Source organism: Dicentrarchus labrax, unplaced genomic scaffold (assembly GCF_905237075.1).
Source record: "Dicentrarchus labrax unplaced genomic scaffold, dlabrax2021, whole genome shotgun sequence".
In the NCBI taxonomy this organism is placed as follows: domain Eukaryota; kingdom Metazoa; phylum Chordata; class Actinopteri; family Moronidae; genus Dicentrarchus; species Dicentrarchus labrax.
Genome location: NW_026136707.1, coordinates 19,399,176 through 19,421,582, shown reverse-complemented (window position 1 = coordinate 19,421,582; position 22,407 = coordinate 19,399,176). Strand labels below are relative to the sequence as shown.

General features: G+C 39.5%; 1 protein-coding gene across 7 annotated transcripts in view; it reads left to right on the top strand.

Annotated features, from left to right (window-relative positions):
* The window catches only part of ulk4 (unc-51 like kinase 4), a 76,900-nt gene that overhangs the window by 43,681 nt on the left and 10,812 nt on the right, over window positions 1-22,407 (top strand). For 4 of the 7 annotated variants that reach the window (XM_051406465.1, XM_051406468.1, XM_051406464.1 and 1 more), the window contains exons 28-35: window positions 145-196; window positions 1,507-1,705; window positions 2,727-2,819; window positions 8,211-8,259; window positions 10,477-10,557; window positions 11,267-11,372; window positions 19,041-19,207; window positions 21,135-21,236. In XM_051406465.1, the coding sequence (XP_051262425.1) occupies window positions 145-196; window positions 1,507-1,705; window positions 2,727-2,819; window positions 8,211-8,259; window positions 10,477-10,557; window positions 11,267-11,372; window positions 19,041-19,207; window positions 21,135-21,236 (849 nt within the window). Of the gene's footprint in view, window positions 1-144; window positions 197-1,506; window positions 1,706-2,726; window positions 2,820-8,210; window positions 8,260-10,476; window positions 10,558-11,266; window positions 11,373-19,040; window positions 19,208-21,134; window positions 21,237-22,407 lie in introns of those variants that run through there. The other 3 variants (XM_051406469.1, XR_007885419.1, XM_051406470.1) reach the window with 3 other exon arrangements.

Here is a 22,407-nt window from a genome sequence, read left to right as displayed (position 1 = left end):
AGTTGTTTCATGTCCATGGCACTGAAGAATTATACTAACTGTATATAACACCTGACTGTAAATGATTCTGCCATATTTTTGCTTTACTAGAGGACCAATACAGTGTAGTTGTTTATTTTTCTTGTCTATTTATGTCTCTTGAAGGTTGTGGATGCCATCCTGCCACCTCTGACAACACTGGCTTTCAGCAGAAATGGTAAGAAAGATGGTCATTTTTAAGAGAGGCAAGAGAGAACAAGACAGAGGAGATGTGGAAATACAAGCAAATGTCACAGTGAGAAGGAGAAGGAAGAAAAAAAGAACAGAGGAAATGGCAAATGGAAAAGAGTACAAGACAGGACTTTAGCCGGCGACCTTTGTTGCCTGTCACACACCCCCTTCTCTCCCCTTGTTTCCTGTCTGTTATCAAACACAAAAAAATGCAAAAGAAAATCTTAAAAAGAATGCTAGATACTGTACATACATCCATAGAAGTAGAGAGGCAGATAAATAGATAAGGAAAGGTGTGTAGAAAGGAGATGGCAAAGAAGAGGGGAGATTGTGAGCAAAAGAAGCAAACCTTGATGTTTAAGGTTGTAAAAGTCTCTGCATTAATGAGTCGCAGTATCCAGTGAGAAGCATCATTGTAATTATTGACTGCAGTATTTTGTTTTTTGTGGGTCCAAGCATGACAGAATAGGTGTATGTTTTGTGGAGCAAGTTTCTCGGGGTGAAATTAAATTCTTGTTTTGTGTGGGCCATGAATACTGTGCTTCCTTTTGACTTCTTATCACTATGTAGCTATTTTGCTCCAAAAGAGCTTGTAACCTTGAGACTGTTTTGTTTTTGACTTGTTTTTGTAAGTATGTATATATTTTAGTATCTACTGTATGGATTTGATCTACAACTGTATATTTTATTGATATGTAGTGTAATGTTACACTGTCTTATTTCTGTTATTTGTTTGGCATTTGGCATCAGTTTATTAGAATATGTACATTTTATATTATTTGTAAAAAGAAAATTATTAGAGTAAAATACCTTATTAACACATCATACTGGTCAAAACATGCCACTGAACATCAAGTCCAGTCAACTTTATTTATGTAAACCCAATATCATGATTCACAGTTTGCCTCAGCAGGCGTTACAATCTGTACAGCATATGACACCCACTGTCCTTAGAGCATCCATTTGGAAATGGAAAGAACAAAAAACAACAACCCCACACTATATACAAATTATGATGACAAGGTTACAGATACATAAAGATTTTAACACATATGTGGAGAGTATGGATCCAGGAGGTGTTACCAAATAGGTAGGAACTGAGCCACTTAACCTCCTTTCCAATATGGAGAACATCATCTTCCCTCAGTCTTGAGCTCCAGTGACATTCTCTCCGAGTTGAATCTAACATTTTTGGCTTGAAAGCTACTACTGACTACACTCACATACAGTATGTTAAACACTTATATTATCATTATATTAATACTCCTCCTCTTTCTGTGTGTTTGTGTGTTCCAGTGGAGTGCTCTGTGTTTGTTTTGAGGGTGCTGTCCGAACTCAGTCTTATCCTGCTAGTACAGGAGAGTGATGGAACGGAGGAAGATGAGGGTACAGAGAAAAAAAAAGGGAGGAGAGAGGAAGGAGGAAGAGCAGATGGAATAGATGATAGAAACTCTCATCAAATCTCAGCTCTCATCATTAAATCTCTGCTTCCAAGGTTGGTCTGACTCTTTCTAAGTGTCTCTGGTCTCCTCCTTTTTTTCTGTAGAAACAGGATTTTAACATAAATAAAAAAAGTTTATTATGATTCTAATTCTATTCCATATGCTCAATTTTATGCCAGTGGTATTGTTATTGAATTTTAAAACAATATTTCTTCTTCTTTGACAACAACGACAATGTTCCAAAAAGTCCAATATAGTCTTTGGACAGCACCCCACTCTTCTCGGTAAAATCTGTAGGTATACACAATATTTAAGCCAAAACAGCTGGAATACAGTGGTAAGACCCTGATTTCTTGAAATGAAAACAGGGATATCCAACCATCAGTTATATCATTTTAACAAATTTTGTTTGGGTTTCCAGTGGACTTTTCTCTTTCTAGAAACTAGTGTAATGTTTTATTGATCTCGTCTAAATGGAATAGTATTTTGTGAGTTGGACCCTGCTTCTTTGGGTCCAGGTCACATCCTCGTACTTGTCAGATACAGCTAACTGACAAGCATCTGTCTTTAGTGTTGGCATCAAATGATTGTAAAATATGTGGAGAGCAGGAGAGACAGACAAATTCAGTTTGCAGAAGTTCAAATCATGGAGTAACAAAAATACAAAATGGATGTTGACATTTATGGTGGGTTTTTCTCACTTTCCTTCACACCCTCTATGTGGATCTATACTTTCTCCTCCCATACCATTATTATTTTTATCTCCCATTTTAAAATGTTTTCCTCGCTTTTGGTTGCCTCATGTGTTACCCCTTGTTCACCTTTATTTCCACTACCATTTCTCCTCCTCGCACTTCCATCCCCCATCTTCCCCCTTTGCCTCTCAAATTCTCTCCTCTGCTCCTCTTCCCACATTTCTCTCCTTATCATAACTCTAGTTCTCCCCTCCCCCTCTTCTCCACCCCTCTCTCCAGATCTGTTCCAGTTTACACTCTGTTACTAATGATCAGAACAGTACATTAATTATTAACACTACGAAAGCCAAACGTTGTACTCATGCATGTTTATGTCTAGGTATGAGTCTCTTCTTCGAGCAACAGAACCTATCCCGCTCTACGCACTCAAACTGCTGGTATCGATGACTGAACACAGCACACAGATCTGCAGGTAGTGTACACACAGGCATCCAATCAGTCACACACTTCAATCATACAGAGACAACAAAACACTTATAAGGCATTGCATTACTAAATGCGACCTTACTGTACCTTACATTAAAAACCCCAGCATTATCAGCACAATACAGTACACTGAAGAGTACAGAAAATGTAGTTTTACTTGTGACTCTATTATTCTGGTTCTCTGTCCAAGATCAAGCTTTGGTATGATTGAAGTGTTTTGGAGTCCTAGCGGGAACACACAAATCCACACAGGCACATTTTAGGCGTTCTGTGTGCAATGTTTTAATGCCAAGGCCAGTCTTGCCCAGTTCAGCACTGTGAATCACTACTGTTTTTTTTATTCACAACCTTGCACACATACATACACACGTATAAATACACACACACACACACACACACACAGTTACTATTAGCAGTGATTGAGTTACTCATTACAGTACATACAGAAAAATATATCATTTATTTATTGATTTAGGTGATACACATTCAGAGCTAATAGCAACATCAGCACAGCTGCACCACTGCTGGTAATCTACATTCAACAAGACCTTTTTCACCCTTCTTAAAGACAGTGTTTTCTACACTAGTAATCAGTTTAGTGGCAGGCATAAGGTGCTGTATCAGCTAAGATGTGTAAAGTCTTGACATATTGTGCTGATATATCTTGGCACACTAGCAACTCCTGAAGATCTTTGTTAAAACGTGTACTGCACACTCTTCAAATATATATACGACACTAAGACAAAATTATTGCTGGCGCTAAAGTAATGCAGTGCATAATGTCAGAGTAATTCGCTATTCAGGAATTTAAAAACTTGTCTTGAGGAAGCAGTCCTCTGACACCAAAATAAAAAGAGGTAAGGATGTGTTTCCTGGTTTGGCTGCACACAGAATCTGCTGATCCCAAGGCTAACCATGAGATGACTCACCTGTGTACGTGTGTGTGTGTGTGTGTGTGTGTGTGTGTGTGTGTGTGTGTGTGTGTGTGTGTGTGTGTGTGTGTGTCTGTCTGTGTGTGCATGCGTGCACTCACTCGTGCATGCACTGATGCATGTGTGTTTGATAGATGTGTTCTGACAGCAGCTGTCAGTAGGTCTTGATTCTCTGGTCATCTGTCTTCTCTTTTCAGCTGTTGACATAGACAGAAATTGAGGGTGAAAAAAGAAGAGGCAGAGAGAGAGAGTATGGGAAAGGCAAGAAGTGGTAAAGGGTAGCATTGGGAAGAAGAGGAAATGTTCACAAAGTGTGGGGGACAAGGATAGATGGATAGATGAAGTGTTAATGGGTGAGGTAACATGACTTGAAATGCATCACCTCGTTGCTCTGAAGAGAAGATGAGTGAAAGCAGGTGATAAAATGATGCAGACTCCATTACGAGCAGTTGTTTGAGCTGTATATTAACCAAATTATGGAATCAGAAGTCTTCTTTAGCAAAACATAGTTGATAAAGTTAATAATAATACAAAATGTATATTCAAATTTTGTTGGCTATTTTAAAGACAACCTACCTTTTGGTCACTTAGTCTAATTATACAGTTATTACCAATATTTCTGGATCACAAAGTGGTCATAGACATGGAAATGTCCATGGCCAAATATTGTAGCTCATCCATAGCTCTATGTTCCATCTTTAATCGTTCAGTACTAAGTATTAATTTAAAGTAACCATGATTGTTAACCTTCTGTTTTGTCCTTCCCTCATTTATTTCCCTGCTTCCATCCATTTATTTTATCTACTTCAGCAATAATAACCTAACAAACCTCTTATCGCTAATATCCCACTCTCCTTCCATCTCCATCCCTCCCTCCCAGAGTTCAAAGTTCACTCTCATAACTGAATACGTCCCTACTTCTCTTATCAGTAATATTACCCCCTCTCGTCTCCATCTTCCTCTTCCTCCACCTCTCCTCATCCCCCTCTTTCCTTGACACAAGTAGAGTGACGTGAACTTTTCAAATTGGTGTCAGCACTCTTCTCTCTACATCTCTGTTTTTCGCTCAGTCTTTTCCTCTGACATTATTAACAGTATTTTAAATTTTTTTCTCTGTCTCCTTCGTTCTATTTTTCTCACCATCTCTAATTTATTAACATTAGTCCACATTTCCCTCTTTCTCTGTGCCCTCTCTCCACAACTCTCCCTCCATCACTGCGGTTATACAATCAGAAATTAAATTGCCTGGGTCTTGGTTAGATAAGTGTGGCTATGAAGCCAGCCGAGCGGTAATTAGATGGTAAATTGGGGACATTAACATTGGGAAGGCAGCCTGCTGTTTCTCTCTGCATTATCACAGCCCAGACACACCTTCAAACAACTACATTTACTATGACCTTTAGCCAAAGAACCTTGTGCTGTGTGGTTTCATATATGCGTGTGCCCATGTATGTTTCAATGTCCTCATATGTATATGTGTCTGGATGTGGCCTAGCCCTTACACACATGCCATGCTTATCAACCAGGTATCAGGTAGTATTTTCTCCTAGTTTAACTGGGTTGGCTATTGTGTGATTGTTTCTTTTATCGTTAGTTAATAGCTTGACATGGACTCAACCTTTGCATCATCAAATTGCTAGTCATTTGGACACCTAAGTCTCTCTAAGCCAAAGAAAAGTGGAATCATTAGGTGTTAACACCAAGGTGGTCGTTTTCACATGCTAAAAGTCTGTAATTGCTTGTAACAGCCTGTTTTACTGGGCTGCTCTGTGGTGTGAATAAATGCATGAAAAGTATTTAAAAAAATATTCTTTAGATAGTACAAAAATTCATTAAGGTGTGTCATTTATAAATAATTGGACCATCCTCTATGGAATAACTTTCCAGTGTGGTATTGTGATATACAGTACATATTTGACTCAATGTTAAGATATGACATCCTAACTTTATTGTTGGTGGTTATTATCTTTTCACTTCAAATAACAAGAGCCACGATGCCCTTTCAAAATCCTCCAAGATTAAGCTTTAGAGCTGACAGTCGAATTTTGTGACCAGTAGAGCGGAGGTTAATCTAGTTTATTGGTTGTTCATTTATAATGTGATTTTTCTATAGTTTTTATATTCTCTATTATAAAGCTAATACTGATGATGTATGACTAATGCAGTAAGGGTTGTCTCATCTGTGTTTGTCCTGTTACAGGCGGCCTTTTGTGCTCTGGTTTGTTCGGCGTCTGGTGTTGTGCACTGTGTCTATTGATGTATGGCTGGTAGTTTTAAGGTGGTCCAGTTTATCATGTCGTGCTGGCCTGGCCTGTCCTCTCATCTCTCAGCCTGTCACCTACCTAATGGGAGGCCATCCATCACATCTACAAACACAACACTCACACACACACATTTACCCCTTCATAAAAGACCTAACTTAGGGTACAGAGCTAAATATAAAGTACATCACTGATCTGGATTCATTCATCTTGGCAAGTAAAAACGAGCTACTACAGAGATATAATCCCCAACTCTGTTTTCCACAGACAGTGACAGTATAGACAATGGAGATGGATAATGTTTAAAGGTCTAGTATGTAACATTTAAGAGGCACTATTGGCAAAAATGGAATATGATATTTATAGACATGTTTTTAATAGGTTATAATCAACTCCTATGTTTCTGTTACCTTAGAATGATATTTATTTATATGTACAGATGCATCCATCTCCATTACATGGAGTCTGCCATGTTGAACTGTCATGTTTCTACAGTAGCCCAGAATTGATAAACCAAACACTGGCTGTATATAGGGACATTCGCGTTTTTTTTTCGTGTTACGTGGCCACCATAGCATTTCCTTCACGCTTGGAAGGAGAGGGTGATGTGAGGGAGTTGCAATCTGCGACTACACAGCTAGATGCCACTAAATACTACACGCTGAAACATATTTTTTCAATTTAAATTAGAGTTAGATCAGTGGTGTAGACTCATACAGTTTGCAGAAATTGGTTAGATGTAAGTTCTAATACTGAAGCAGGTTGGTTGCATGAAAATGTTAGGTCCATGCTCCCCTGAATCCTCAAACTACTGCTTGGTTCAATTAATGGCAGTGTATTTTGCAGATGCTTATGGTTTTGCTCTGAAGTGTAATGGTGTGTGGAATATTTGCTCAGCACACATTAAGATAGAATTGAGCTTGTATTGATTTCTGCATACAAATGTGCATAAATACAGCAATCAGTTAAACAAAGGGAAAAGACTAAATATAGTTCAGCACATATATAGAGCATGAAGTAGGCAATTGGCCAGTAAAATAAAACTATCTAAGGAGTGAAAAGGGAATGTAAAAGGTTATGAGGATTTGTTAACATCCTTTGATGGCTATTTGTTACTCTTTTTTGCTGACCAGATGTATTTCTACTGGTACATCTTAACAACTTTGATTAGATACAACACAACTTCCCAGTTGATATACCAAGAAAATCAAAGGAACTATAGGTCAGTCCCTGTTTAGATGGAGCACAGTGTTCGCTGCTGAAAAGTCTAAAATTATACAGACACTGTTGAATCAGCTTGTTTAAATTTCCATAAGTGGTTTGATGCCTGCCAGACAAGCTATAAATCATAGGTAAAATGAAGACAGATTTCCAAATCAGTGGACAGGCTTTGTCTTCAGCATATTAACACCAGACTTCAGCTGGCTTTGTTCCTATCACAGCCTGAATGCTTGCTTATGCACATAAACACACACACACACACACACACACACACACACACACACACACACACACACACACACACACACACGCACACACACACACACACACACACACAGACTCTCATACACCCACAAGGTGTATATGTAGGTGTTGACACACAAAGTAATTGGTTGCAAATGAAAGAACCTTGATCAGTAAGTAGGCAGAATGTCATTACCTATGTAGACATCCATCTCTCTCTCCTTCTCTTTTCTGTTCTGCCTCTCTGCATTTCTTCAACATTTTCAGTTTGGATTTATCACTCTTTTTTTCAGTTCTTCCATCCATTTGTTGCTTTCTCCTATTTGCCAAATGTAATCTTCTATCACCTCATTTTCTTCTTAACTCCGATCTCCTCTTCCTCTGTCCTCCTCTCACCTCTCTGACTTCATCTGCTCTCATCGCGTCTCCTCTTTTCGTCTCTCTTCTTTCCCCAATTCCACTGGTACCAGACAGGAGTCGTTGTAGCGGAACTCCAACCTTAATAAAGATGAAACAGCCCTGTGTGTGTGTGTGTGTGTGTGTGTGTGTGTGTGTGTGTGTGTGTGTGTGTGTGTGTGTGTGTGTGTGTGTGTGTGTGTGTGTGTGTGTGTGTGTGTGTGTGTGTGTGTGTGAACAGTTGAATTGCCTCTACTTTAAATTAATTTCTCCCCTCGTCTTTCTACCTCTGCTCCAATATGTGTTTTTCTGTTTCCTTTTTAGTTTGATCAAACACAGTCGGATCTTACCAACGGTCTTTCAACTCATTATGGTAAGAAACCACCCTCAATCATTTTTTATGCAGCCAATTAGCAAATCACCTGGTCATTCAGTCAGTCAATGAATCAGTCAGTCTGTTAAATAGCCTTACAATTGGCTAATAAGACCAAGTTATCACAGTCTGTATTATTCTATGGCATTTCCGCTGTATTTTATTACAGCTCAGTTTTACTCTGTCTCCCTCCTCTTTCCTCTCTCACTTGCTCTATCTAACCCTCATAGATGTGTTTATGTAAATTAGTCTGAGTGGTGTTGACCTATTACACGACTGGTGTAATTGACTGGCAGGTCAGCCATAGAGAGGAGGAAGGGTTAATAGAGTGAGAATATGGACTCCACTATTAAGATCCCACACAAACGCATGCACACAAACACATAGCACTTGTCTGTTATCAGCGAAGCATAACAACGCTTCCAGTAAACAATTTATTTCACCTGACCCTTTTTCCATACGCACAATCTAATGAACACACAAACACATTGAGTACACTCTGTTTTTAGCAAACCAAAACATTTGCACTGCAGCAAACACTTTATGATTTATGCACACACACACACACACACACACACACACACACACACACACACACACACTCTCACACATACTCACTAAATAATCAGCGTTCTGCATGGCTGCCTGTCCAGCCCCGACTAGCTGATGCAGAATGTTAAACACTGTTATCCAACAGCCTGATTAACTCTCCTCCTGATTGTTTACTCCTGTCTGAACCAGTCATGTCAGGATCCATTAGTGCCGTCTGTAATGCTCACATTTGGATTGATTTATGCTGCCTAAAACACTGTGATCTGGATTGATTACACCTGTCATTGTGGATCACACGTTTCATGGAGAAACTCACCTAATTGTATTTGTCTAGATGATGAAGTAGTTCTGTTTCAAACATGAAAGGACCTCAGGAAACTGGCTGGACCGTGGTTCTTTAACTGGTTGCTTGCTGTGCTCGAGGAGGCAGACGACTGAACAGAATGGTTTGCAGTTAAATACTTTTAGCAATCCCACCATTCTTATATTGTACATTCTGTAGTTAACACCACTAAAACATATTGAAAACTCTGAGTTAAGGTGCGGGCCAGTTAGTCACTAACTTAAAATTCATTTTAGTTTGCCATTCCTCATTGCTCTTTGTCAGGTTTATGCTTTCAGTGATGTACAAGATAGTCCATTCACGCCTTATTAGTCTATAAAGATCAAAATAAATTAGCTTTGTCATTTGTTGTTACTGATGGGCAGGTTGTCCTAGGTGCAAATTGATGTCATTGTCTTCAGCCCCAGGCTACTGCACATGATGAGCATCAGGCTGGCTTATCAGCCAGTACACAGATCACACTGACACACAAAGACCCTGCAGGCAGGCTGGTGTATCTCAGAGAGGATCAAATAGTGAATTGAGGGCAGGCGAGAGAAGGAGAAGTGAATTACTGTCACAGGAAGGAGAGAAGGTTTTGTAAGGAGGGGATGGAGAAGAAGAAGAGAGTAAAGGGAGGAAAGGCAAAAGAGGAAAAGGGGAGAGGTTGAGGAGGAAGAGGAGAAACAGAAAAGTGGAGAGACTGCATCGTTGCTCCTCGTTTCTCTTCAAAACCAATCCATTAACACAGGTCACAACTACACCATCCTTTTAACAGACAGAATGAATTAAACTCTGTGCCCCAGTAACAATTTTCATGGTAGGGAGAACATATCATATCATATCATATCTAATTCTTGCATGTGAATAAATATAATAAGTATTTGGCAATGTTGCTGTGCTTCTGACAATAGAAATCTCATGAACACCTATCAACTGACCTGTAATAACAACAAAAAACATTTATAATTTCTTGATTTTAGGTAACAACATTGACAGTCCATAATATGCTCACTGATATCCAGTAGTACATGCCATAATTCGTACAGAGTTCGGTCTAGACCTACTCTATTTGAAAAGTGTCCTGAGATAAATTCTGTTATGAATTGGCGCTATACAAATAAAATTTAATTGAATTGAATAATTCAATTCATAATAATGTGCCAATAAACTGGAGACCTACTGAACTGATAAACCAGTGATTTTTCAGGACAAAATATACATTTTGTATGACAAAATGATGAGGATTAATCAGTGAATATATTCCTTTCTCTTGCTTGTTGGTTTCTGTGTTGTGTGGTTATTGTTGACTCTGTGTGCCATTTGGGATACCCTGCCAACAGTTCCAAAGATGTGCACTTAATGGCAGGCTTTGGGAAAAACTGATGTCAAAGAAGGTTGCATGCCCCTGGGACAATTTCACAGTATGGCTGACTTTTAAACACCATGTCCGGCTCTTTTAGTACATTTATGGTGCAAGCCTCTAGGGGCAGAACTGGACGAAGGCCTAAAACCTAACTGTATAGGCTCACATAAGATATACCGTATTTAAGCAACTTACTGTGGTTAAGTAATAGTTCTATAAAGAGATAAACATGGAGGTTGATATTTTGGAATTAAAGCTTACAACTTTGGTGTTTGGTTCGTGTGCAAGTACGTAGGTTTTTAATATGTTCTGTGTGCTGGAAGGTTTTGTTCAAAGGTTGATTTTGGTCAAGTCAGAAAGGACACACACACATGTTGGTATTACTATCCTTGTGAGGAATTTGAATTGACTTACATTCTCTCGCTGGAGCTGTAGGTCTAACCTTAACTATACAGTACACGACAGACGGTAACACGGGTGATTAACAATGATTCCCTCATGCACTCTTCTTCTCTGATTAATTGATGTAGCCATGGCTGTGTAGTATAAAGGTGGGGTTTGTTGTGTTGTGAGAATGTGAGTGTGTGATGAAAGTCTATGACAGAAATGTTATACTAGAACTGTTAGAAAATATGACATTTAGTTTGATGTTAGGTAGTAGATGCAACATAATATTGCATAGACTTCAGACTACTTATGGAATACACTGTTAGACTGTAGCTGGCCTGTAACCTAGTTGTCCTATCTCTTCCTCTCACTTTCTGTAGACTAACAGTAGTAATGTCACCAGTGGGATGATCCAGAATGCAGTCGCCTTGCTGTGTAATCTTAGTGGAGACACAGTGTTGGACCTGGAGCCACCATACCAACAAGGTACAGAATGTCTGCATGCAGCCTGTGTGGAGAGAGTGAAAATTTAACTTTTCTCTGCTTTGGAAAAAAAAGCATTTCTTGTTTTGTACTTTTGCTTACACTAGTTCTATTATTAGTGAGTGAGTTAAGTGAGTCCTAGAGGCCCATCTGTCATTGACACATTATGTTGGTATCATGTATCTACTCTGCTAGCATTAGTTTTTGTCATGTTACTTGTTGGCATCTTGTTTTCCCCAGCCTTCTGTCCTGCTACAGTATAATTCTTATTTAGGTCAACAACCTTGGCTGTGCATGTGTGTGCATGAGGCAGGGGCAATGATTTTGTCCTTCAGCCTTTGTGGAACTCAATGATATTAGAATTTCTTGACGATTGCAAGTGATTCCAGTGGATCCAGAGGGGAGAGTGTGTCTCAGAGTGAGGACATTTTTCAGAACTTAGGTCATTTTAAGCCTATTTTAGCACACATGAGCCACTTTGGGATTAGGACTTTAATTAGAAGGAAGGAATAGTAAGGCACAAAGCTCATGCACATATGGATGCAGTCTAAATCTAGCATTAGCGAACAAACTAAATAAATTAAAGATTTTTGCAGGAAAACATCTACAAACACTGCTGCCTGTGTGTGTGTGTGTGTGTGTGTGTGTGTGTGTGTGTGTGTGTGTGTGTGTGTGTGTGTGTGTGTGTGTGTGTGTATATTTTTCTAAACACACCACTCCCCCCATTTAATAATATTAAAAAAAAAATGCACAAAACTTTTAAATTTCTATTTAGGACCATGTTCATTTCCCTCTCTATTTCTGTCTCTCACTCATCATTGTTTGTCTCATTCTGTCTACCCAGCCCCTGCCTCCCAAAAACCACCACCACTATCACCCCTTCCTCTCCCTCTGTTTCCATTGGGTCAGCAGTGCAGCAGTTCAGTAGTCAGCATCATTATCGTCCAATCAGCTCTCCTCTAAACAAGAAACTGTCAACCCAGCACTAATACTGGCTGGGCAATTAACGCTTCCTCTCCTATCCTATCCTATCCTATCCTATCCTATCCTATCCTATACTATCCTATCTTGTCCTCTCCTCTCTTCTTACTCTGTTGCCCTTGTTCTCACCCTCTTGTCCCTCCTTTTCCTTTTCTACTACCATCCACTTTCCAATCTACTCAGCTTCATCATCTCCACTCCTTCCTTCTTGTTCCCATTTTTACCTTCTAACCTATCCTCTATTTTGGGCTCCACTTTAATCCTCCCCTCTCCTCTTTCTCCCTTCTTTTAGTTGTGGTTCACTCCAGATCAGTGTGGCGATGGCAAGAAAGAAGGGAGAGGGAGAGGAGGAGAGAAGAGGAGAAGGGAGGAAGCGTGTATAATTGGCTTTTTAAGGTGTGACAGAGAGAGGAGGAGAAGGGTGGTGTGTGAGCGTGTGTGTGTGTGTGTGTGTGTGTGTGTTGGGAGGCAATGAAATAGACAGTGAAGAAGAGCAAAATAGGGAGGTGGTTTTTTGTGCTTGTGTGAGTGTATTTGTGCCTATGCTTCTGTGTATGTGTGAGACTGAGCGGAGATGTGTATATGTGTGTGTAGAGGGGAGCGTTGGATGCAGGAGCACCCAGTATGTTTGTGTGTGAGTTTGTAAGAGAGAGAGAGAGGAGATGAGGTTTATAATTGGGCAGATTTGCCTCCGACTGAGATAATACCCCCTGGGGAATGAAGACAGAGGGAGCAAAGAGAGAGAGATAGGGAGGGAGAACAGAACAACAGAAAGAAAAAGAAGATGGCAAAAAAGCATGAGGGAGAAGAGAGGGAAAAGATGATAGAGCCAGGAAAGCAAAATGGGAGGTAAAAAGGGTAGCAGAGAGGTGACAGAGAGGCAGAGTGGGATATACAGAGAGAGAGAATGTGGTGCATTTGGGTGAGGATACAGGGAGGAGGGAGGAGATAATAGAGGAGAAAATATGAGGTTGAAGTGTGTGACAGTTTGATAGAGGGAGAGATCGAGAGAGGCTGGAGGGGGAGAATAACTTGATGGGGGAGTAAGAGACGCTTCCTAAACAAAGTTCTTATTATTTTATGATTGTGCATGACTGAGTTTTAATGTAGGACATGTAGCAGACTCATGTAGAAAGTCTAGGTAGTAATATGATTATATAAGGAAATGAAGCCTGAATTTGAGACTCATTTTGTAGGCTCATTGACAAGCAGACTGATTTGATATGAAACGGACACATCTAGAGCATGTAGAGCAGCAAAAATTCACCCCAACACTTCAGAAGTATTCGCATACTAAGCAAACCCTGAGTTTGTTAGTAGGCTGCAGTGCTGACGATTGACAAGGTGTTAATTAAAGCATGCTTGTCCTTTAATTAATTAAAGAAGTCTTCAGGGGCTCCATGTGTCTTCAGAATCCTTGTAGGTCTTTGAGGTTCCTCTCCAGGTTTGATCCACCATCAATCCTTGTTATTTTTCTTGACCTTCTGTGAGAAGCGTAGAGGATTTTTTTAGGTAATTGCCTCTGTGCCAGGGTTATCTAGTTTCTGTGGAACTTGCATCTATAAATTGCTATTTGAAATTAGGGTCAGGTTTGGATTAATTTCCCCAAAAGGTGTCTACAGAATTCTATAATGGGTCTTCCAAACCGTAACCATATGTGTCCAATCAATATGAATGCCCCCTAGCATTCTTTTATACCACAAACATCTGTCTTCCATATTAATAACTTCATATTAGCAAGCACCCAAAGGGTCACTGGATTGACAATTTTACATAATGGCAATCAATAAGACAAAATGTAGGATGTTTTGCAGTGTGTCTTGAGTTTATGCTGTGCATAGAATGATACCTGTGCAGTTTGCATAGCAGTCCCTTGATATACTAGTGGTCGACTAAAATGGGCTTTTCGATGGTGATGCCAATATTTAGAAAACGGGCTGACTGATGGCCGATATATAATCCTGATATCAAAACAAAGAAAAGTCCTGTATATTTCTAGATTATTTTTAAGGTATTTTAAATACCTAAATTTGCACATCCCAGTGTGAATAAGCAATCATCAGATATTTACATTTTTAAATATGTGGCAATGTGGTGCCCGGATAGTTCACCTGGTACAGCTGGCACCCCATGAACCAAGGCTGGGTCCTTGCTGCAATGGCCATGGGTTCGACCTGTGGCCCTTTGCATGTCATCCCCCCTCTCTCCCCCTTCACGTCACTCTTCCGCTGTCACTATCAATTAAAGGCAATAAAAGCCACCAAAAATTGTGGCAATCTGGAATACAGGAATATTGAGTGCACTACAGAGGCTACTTCTATCAGCCATTGGGTTGCATACTGTCTAGACAACATATACTGAATAAAATATGGTTTCTATTAATTTTATGATGTAAATTAATAAAAGGGCTAACACAAAAACAGTTGCAGGCTGTATCTGCCCCAGGACCTGCCAGTTAAAGGCCTGGGCCTGTAGGATCACATCAATATAGAGCTTAAAACCATTTGCATTTAGGTGTTAAACACATTAATTGATTTGACTATGCCATGCTTCACTCTATCCTTGAAAAAGACTAATCCAGATGCTGTATACATTATTGGGGGAAATCACATTATTGAGAACATGTACGCCTTTAATTGAGCTTTGTTTAAATGAACTGAAACATTCATTTATTAATTAATTAATTATTAATTATTGTGTTAATCATGTATTATTAGTTTAGTAGAGGTTTTTCTGTCCCTAGAAAACATTCCTACTTTGCTTATATAGCAGTGCTCTGAGTCATCCATCCTGTTGATTCCCAATAGAACTCATTTTACAGTGCTTTATAAATAGATAATACTGCAAAGCATTGTGGAATGTCTATTTTTAACCTAGTTAAAGTCCAAAATAGGACAGAGCACAGTGGTTTTCACTCATAAATGATTCCTCCGGTCCTGACATATTTGACATTGTTAAAATTGACTTGTTAGCATTGACTGAATGAAGTTGCTATTCCTCTGATTACACTAAGGTATGTCCTCAACTCACAAGTAAACACACATGTACGCAGGGTGCAAACTATAGGGGACCTTGCCTCCTCTTAATAAGACATGAGTTAGAATACTGACATTATCAGGATTGTTGCGGCCAAATGTTTTTAGGCATTTTTTGTAATGAAGTTTCAGGAGAAAGTGAAATAATGAATATTGAAGGCAACTTGTTCCACTGAGACATGGTTTGGTTGAATTTGCGTTAATTGTTGTGATCGCAAGTTCCTGGAGGGGCTGTAATATGCTATTTTGGCCATGCATTTCTATTTTTGGATTATGTGTAAACTTAATACTGCCGTATAATTGTGTACAAGGGTGACTCATCACTAATATGCTTTAAAAAGGATACTGCTATTCTTGCACTAAAAGTGAGCTCCCCTGAAAGCCATGGTATCGTTTGTACACTGCACACACATACACACATACATCCATACCTTTCAATCACAGTGATACTCATTATTATTACTATTAACACACATGCACAGAGCTCATATTGGGTGCTCTGCCATGGCAGTACCTGCAAAAGCCTGTTTGTGTGTGTACAACCATTCAATTAGCAATTTCTGATGTATATTTGACTTAATACCAGAAAGGAACCAAACCAAGATAAGACGGCAGTATCTGAAGTAGCTTTATGACATTCTTGTTGAGACAAATTCAGTGTCTGTTGTAATCTATAATAAATCTCCAGTGGCAATAATTGTGGGTCCCAGATCCCCCAATTGCTCACAGAGTAGAGCGTGTACCATGTTTCAAGACTGAGTCCCTACCGCAGCGGCCCGGGTTCGAGTCTGGCCTGAGGCCATTTGCTGCATATCATCCCCTCTTTCTCCCCTGCCAGTTCTATCTCTCTCTCTGCTGTCCTGTCAATAAAGGCAAAAAAAAAATGGCAAAAACACATAAAAAACATAAATAGATGTGGGTCCCTGTTTTCCCATGTATTCATGATGACCAGAGCAATAGTTGTATCCTGTGTGCAATGAACCTAAGCGCATATTCAACTGCATTTGCTATTTTTGTTCAGGTCGATGCATAAAAGGGTCATTATGTCAGTTGCTAACATTACTCATTTATTATTTTGCATGGAACTTTGTGAACTGTTTGTACTCTGTGCATTCCCGCTGTGTCTCTGTCTCCCACACTCCTGATGCACAGCTTAATTTGGGAAGCTTTGTAGAATGTGGAATTAAAAGCAACTAGTCTTTTAAGTTTGCTTGACTATTTTGCAGAAACTTGTTGCTTGTTCATGATTTAATCAAGGGTACCCACAGAGGGTCAAGCAAGCAGAAATGTTTTGTTCATTGGAAGTGTGCAAATGTTTCATTTGGAGACTGCAGTTGGAAAATGTTTATCTGTCCTATGGCTTTCAGATGACTAGGTATTCAATCATCTATCATTCTACAATGCAGTACAGACTCTGCTGTGCTGGCATTATTGCCATAGTCATATTCCTTTTGTAGTTAATGATCCAAATGTCTCTTCTGGTTCATTCATATTGATGAGAACATTCAGTCAAATGATTGACATTCATCAACAACAGGTCTGGTCCTTGGTTGTCAAATCTACTTATTTTCTTCTGTATCACTAATCTCCCTCACGTAGTGTGTTTACAGAGACTCACCAAGTGTATAGTAATTCTATCCACTAAAACAATACATGATTTGTGTCTTTGGTCTGTGATCAGGCATGTTTTGTTTGGGTGGAACAGCTGGTCTAATCTAAATGCACTGACGCCATGAGAAAATCAAAACATTTTTAATGCCGACAAGTGGTTTGAAGGGTTGAGAGTACTGCCAGTGTGTGACTAAGAACTGAAAACAATGGATGCATTTGGAAATAATGTTGGATGTGCTTCAAATTCCCTTTCCAATTTCCAACTTTCCACTACATCCATAGCCCTGTTGCAACCCTCCCCTTCCACGAGAACTTTTCTTTGTCTTTGTAACCCATTTCAAATGCGTAGTGTGACCTTTGCAGATTAATTGCAGATATTTTTGTGCTGTATAGTCATCCTAGTCAAATCAGGAGCAGACTCCTAAAAGGGAATTTTATATTCTAATAGTCCATATGATCACCTGTTACAGACATACTCTGCTTATGTATATCCCCAACATGAGAATATTGCTTAAAATGTTGGGGTACACAATCAAAGAGTAATTTATTTATTTTTAATGATGCTGCTCTAAAACCTGGTTGACAGGTGGCTAAAATATCAGTAAAGTTAGAAGAATTTATTTGATCAAAGTTTATTTTCTCTCTTTGGTTTAGTAAAGATGACTATGTATAGTCATGGCAGCTATTCTAAACAAATGATAACATAATAATATTATTAACATATCCATAAGCAACTATCTAGAACAGTTTTCATCTGAACGGGACTGCATTGTCGGATCACATTAACAGCAGAAGAGGTCTTTGTTTGACTGAACAGTCCAAAGTAGAGCAGTCTGTTTAATTATGAGGTAGCTTGACAAAGTAACAGCACATCTCACTGACAGCAGGCTAGCTTAATAGCTTTCTAGTGTCTACAGTGTTGCACTTTAACTCACAAAAATAAACACACACACGCACATCTACATTCTAAATAAAGATCTATTGGAATAGAAAATAACACTGGTTATATTTTCCCCAGTGAACACAGATTTATTTAAATCATTTGTTATTTGTTACTTTTTTGTGTACAGAAAAGAAAATGAAGTACAACTTTGGCATGTGTCATGTCAACCTAGTCAGGGCAAAATCTATCTGGTCTTCACTTACAGAGACGTGTGGTGAGAATACCTCAGGGACTGAAGTCTACAATAGCTAACTACACAGATCGAGCTGCAAAATGGAGAGTATCTTCTGTGCTATGTTAAATTTAATGAGCAAAGGAACATGGTTTTGCACTTTAGTAAGAGCTATTTATTCATGGCTTAGCAAGGGTTAGCAGCTCTACAACATGTTCTACATTGGACAGTTTTCTAGGGAGAGATAGAGTGAGATGGCAGGGAAGACAAAGAGATACGAGGAGAAGAACGGAATGTATTTTTAGATGAGCATCTAAATTGAGTTGCCTTTTGTTGTTGCTGTTTGTGTTACCATTCTGTGGTTTTTGGTGTGTTGATACTATCAGATTTTCACAGATTAATTCAGCCCGCAGAGCCTCGAGTTCTGTTTAAATAGTTAAATGTCAAATTCAGCTATTTTTCTCTGCTGGGCAAATTGGTGACAATGAAATGCAAATCGACCTAAGAGGGAGAGTGTGTGTCATCTTGTGCAGGAGCTATTGATCCACTGTGGAGTCAAACCAGAGCCTGCAGCTACAGACATTTACTCAAGTCAGGCTTAGGTATACTGTTATTCTTTATGCTTCCAACATTCATGTAAGAGAAAGAGGAGGTGTGATGGTTGTTTGGAATGTGGAAGTAGGTTGGTTTGATTGTTTACAATCTATGATGTGAGGTCATATAAACTGATGAATGAGCTTGTGAGCAATCTGATATTTTTCTACATTTGATATGTCACAATGACAATAGAGAGACAGGCAGCTCAAGAGCTTCATCTTGTCATTCATGATGTCAACGCTGTCACCACAGTGTAACATTTTTGGTAGCAAGAAGTCATTGTCTCAGAACATCTAGTAACTTTATCCAATGATTTTCTTTCTTCTGCACAGACCTAATAGAGGTGGTGGTGAGCACTCTCTCAGAAGCTGCACTAGTCCACTTGGATGAGGAGGGGCATGCTGGGAAGAAGGTCAGCCATCTTGTGTTACAAGCCCTTCTGGAACTGCTTCACAACATCCTAAAACAAACATCTGTTGTGGTCCGCTCTGCACTGCAGGTATGAACACTCAAACACAGCTAATGAGAACAACAAAGTCACTGCCCTGTCTCTAACAACGGCCACCAAGCTGCCAAGTTGTATTAGCACTGCATTTCAAAGTATGCCCTACCCGAGTGACAGAGATTATGGTCGGTCACTTGCAGTTGCTAGTACAGTCTCTGTTGTATTTGGTGCTGAAAGAAAAAAGGAAACAAACTGACGCTCTTTAAGTAATTCAACAAACTAAGTCTCCTAACCTCTTTTTCTCACATTCTAGCATTTCATGAATGAGAACCCATTGATGCTGCACATAAATGACCATTCATTGTTATAATTAGAAGTTCATGTGGATGTGATCTCAGCTTTGTGGCTCTCTGCTTAACTACCTCAAAATGTATCTGTAGAGCAAAGAGTCTCTACAGATACAAGAGTCCTAACCAATATCCATACTAACATTTAACTTCAATTTTATTAAACTTCTAAACACCACTGCATTGCTGCAGTCTTTACAAAGAAATCTGTAAACAGCCACAATGGCTTGTCTTGTATTTTTCTTTTTTTTTTTCAAATGTATTGTTTTGCTGTATCATGATACATTTGGACCTTATAGGCTGGTGTATTTCCCACATTGATTCACCACTATTTACCAGTTTCATCTCTGTTGAGCACAGAATCACAAAGTCAACTCCCTCAAAATGTTGCCCTTGTATCATGTCCCTTAAGGCATGTGTGTACGTGTGTGTTTGTGAGTTGTGTGTGTGTCCATTGATGTGTGCAGTGGAAGCTAGCAGTTTTAAGCAACTGCAATATTGAAGTTGTGGACTCAGGAGAAAGGGGATGAGGTCCCGAGTCCATGGGACACATACACATACACAGACATGCACACACACGCACACTTGTACTCATAGGCATACACAGAGGGGCCTGTCTGGCTATGTCCCTGCGGCCTCATTATCACCACTGGCTTTGTCCTCAGCTTGCCTTCGTACACACACACACCCACATACGCTCACATATAGACGTACACACCAGCCCCCATCTCCCCATAGTGTGCACCCCAGCCCAACGCATACATATTAATGCCTGGACAGGGGAGGGGGGCTGGGAGGACTAAAGGGGAGGCAGGGTAAAAGACTGGGTGGAAGAGAGAAGGACAGAAGAGGAAGAGGAAGGATGGAGAGATAGAAGGAGAGACAGAGATGGGAAAGGGAGCAAGCAGAATGTGCAACGGAAATCAATTCTGTGAGAAATGCAAAGCTCATTAAAAAGAAAACTTCTGCCCAAACCAAATTCATTTGGGTAATAAGGTCTGATAAGGAGAGAGGACGTGACTAGACCGCTCTCCCCAAACTCTTACTCTGTTGGTCAAAAGAGAGAGAGTCAGAGATTATATATACTACAGAAGAAAAAAGAGAAGGAGAGAGAGCATAACAGAGAAGAAGCGACTTTGGGAAAGAGAGAGAGAGAGAAAATATGTGCCAGTATTAATCACATTATTTCACCTCTAATTGGCCTGAAGTTCCACTGTAGGCATGAACTGAACTAAAATAAGCCAAAGTGAGGAACAGAGGTGCTAATGAGAGAGGGGGGGGAGAAGAGGGTGAGAAGACTGAAGTCTTAATGAGATGCAAAAATGACTCGATGTGACAAATAGAGAAAATTGTTCAACCTGTGTTGCCCTGAACACATATTGTGCTAAAGAAGGGTTAGAATAACACAACGTATGCAGAAAACTTATTTCCTCTCTTAGTCTATCTATCTTTCTCTGTCTGCCTCAGTCTGTCAGAATCTGTCTTGGCAGGTCTCTGGATCCATCATTATTGACTGTCAAATCTCTATAAATGATTTAACGTGTGTGTGTGTGTGTGTGTGTGTGTGTGTGTGTGTGTGTGTGTGTGCGTGTGCGTGTGCATGCGTGTGTGTGTGTGTGTGTGTGTGTGTATAGAGCCAGAGGCTATCTTGTCCAGCAGTGGAGATGGAGGCAGCAGAGAAGCTGCTCCTAGAAAACCGACCCCTGAGCCAACTCAGCACACACCTCATTCACATGGTGAGAACAACACTCACAGAGCTTGTGTGTGTGTAAATGCTTTGCATGCATACATAAATATTTTCTGTTTGCTTTTGCATGCATGTTTTTGTACTGTATGTCTAAATGTTTGTCTGATACATTGAGACAACCTGTGTATGTATGTTTATTTATGCAAGGAAGTGTGTGTGTGCGTGTGGGGGATAGAACATGCTTATTTTTCTGGTTATGTGTTCCTTCTACACATAAGTAATACTTGTATTAGTTAGCAGGCTGAGTGATACAAATAAATACAAGTACTACTCATACAAGAAATAGATCTCTAGTTCAGATTGAATGTGACTCCTTATGCAGCCTTTTTCACCAGTTGCTAATGCCCAGCACAGTCCCTTCCACTGTGCATCTGAGTGTGTGTCACCTTAAAGATTTTATGAGCTTTATCATTTCACTGTTGATCCCACAAATTAGTTTGATTTGTTTACAACAAGCTAGTTTGATCTCCACTTCAGTTCTGTTTTCTACGTAACTCACATAACGTCTAAATTAACTTTACATGTAAAGGTAAAACTGTGGTTTCATAAGGGAGTAAAGCTAATTCTGTAAAACTATATTAATTTTCACTAACACTGAATGAATCTATTAAGACCAGTAACTAGATCTACAGCTTCCTCTCCGACAAAATATGTAATTTCTTAAACCTCCTCCCATGTCTGACCGCACTGTAAACAGCAACACTACTCATCAAGCTCGTTTAAAAGTTTTTCCTTAATTAGCTGTCTTCCCAAGAAGTGTGTGTATATCTGTTATGGTAATGAAGTTTATCAAGCAATCTTGAAATGCACTTTCATGCTCAGACTTTGTGCCCATTGTCAAATTCCTTCAACTACCAGTTATTACAAATATTAATCCCATAAATCTGCAGAAAAGGCTCTTATATCTGCAAGAGCCAGCTTAGAATGTGATGCAATCTGAAAAATAGGAAGATAAGAGTGGGTGCTATCTTTGCTTTTCTGCTGAGAGAAATGTGGAAGTGTTATTGTGGTAGCCATTCATACATCCACACCTTCTGGCATTATACACACTACTGAGAATAGAATAATCACTGAAAATCAGATATGTGATGCAAAATAACCCCCTCCTCTATCTGCGCTCAAAATCTCAGAATTATGATTAAAGTACTTTAATGTTAGAC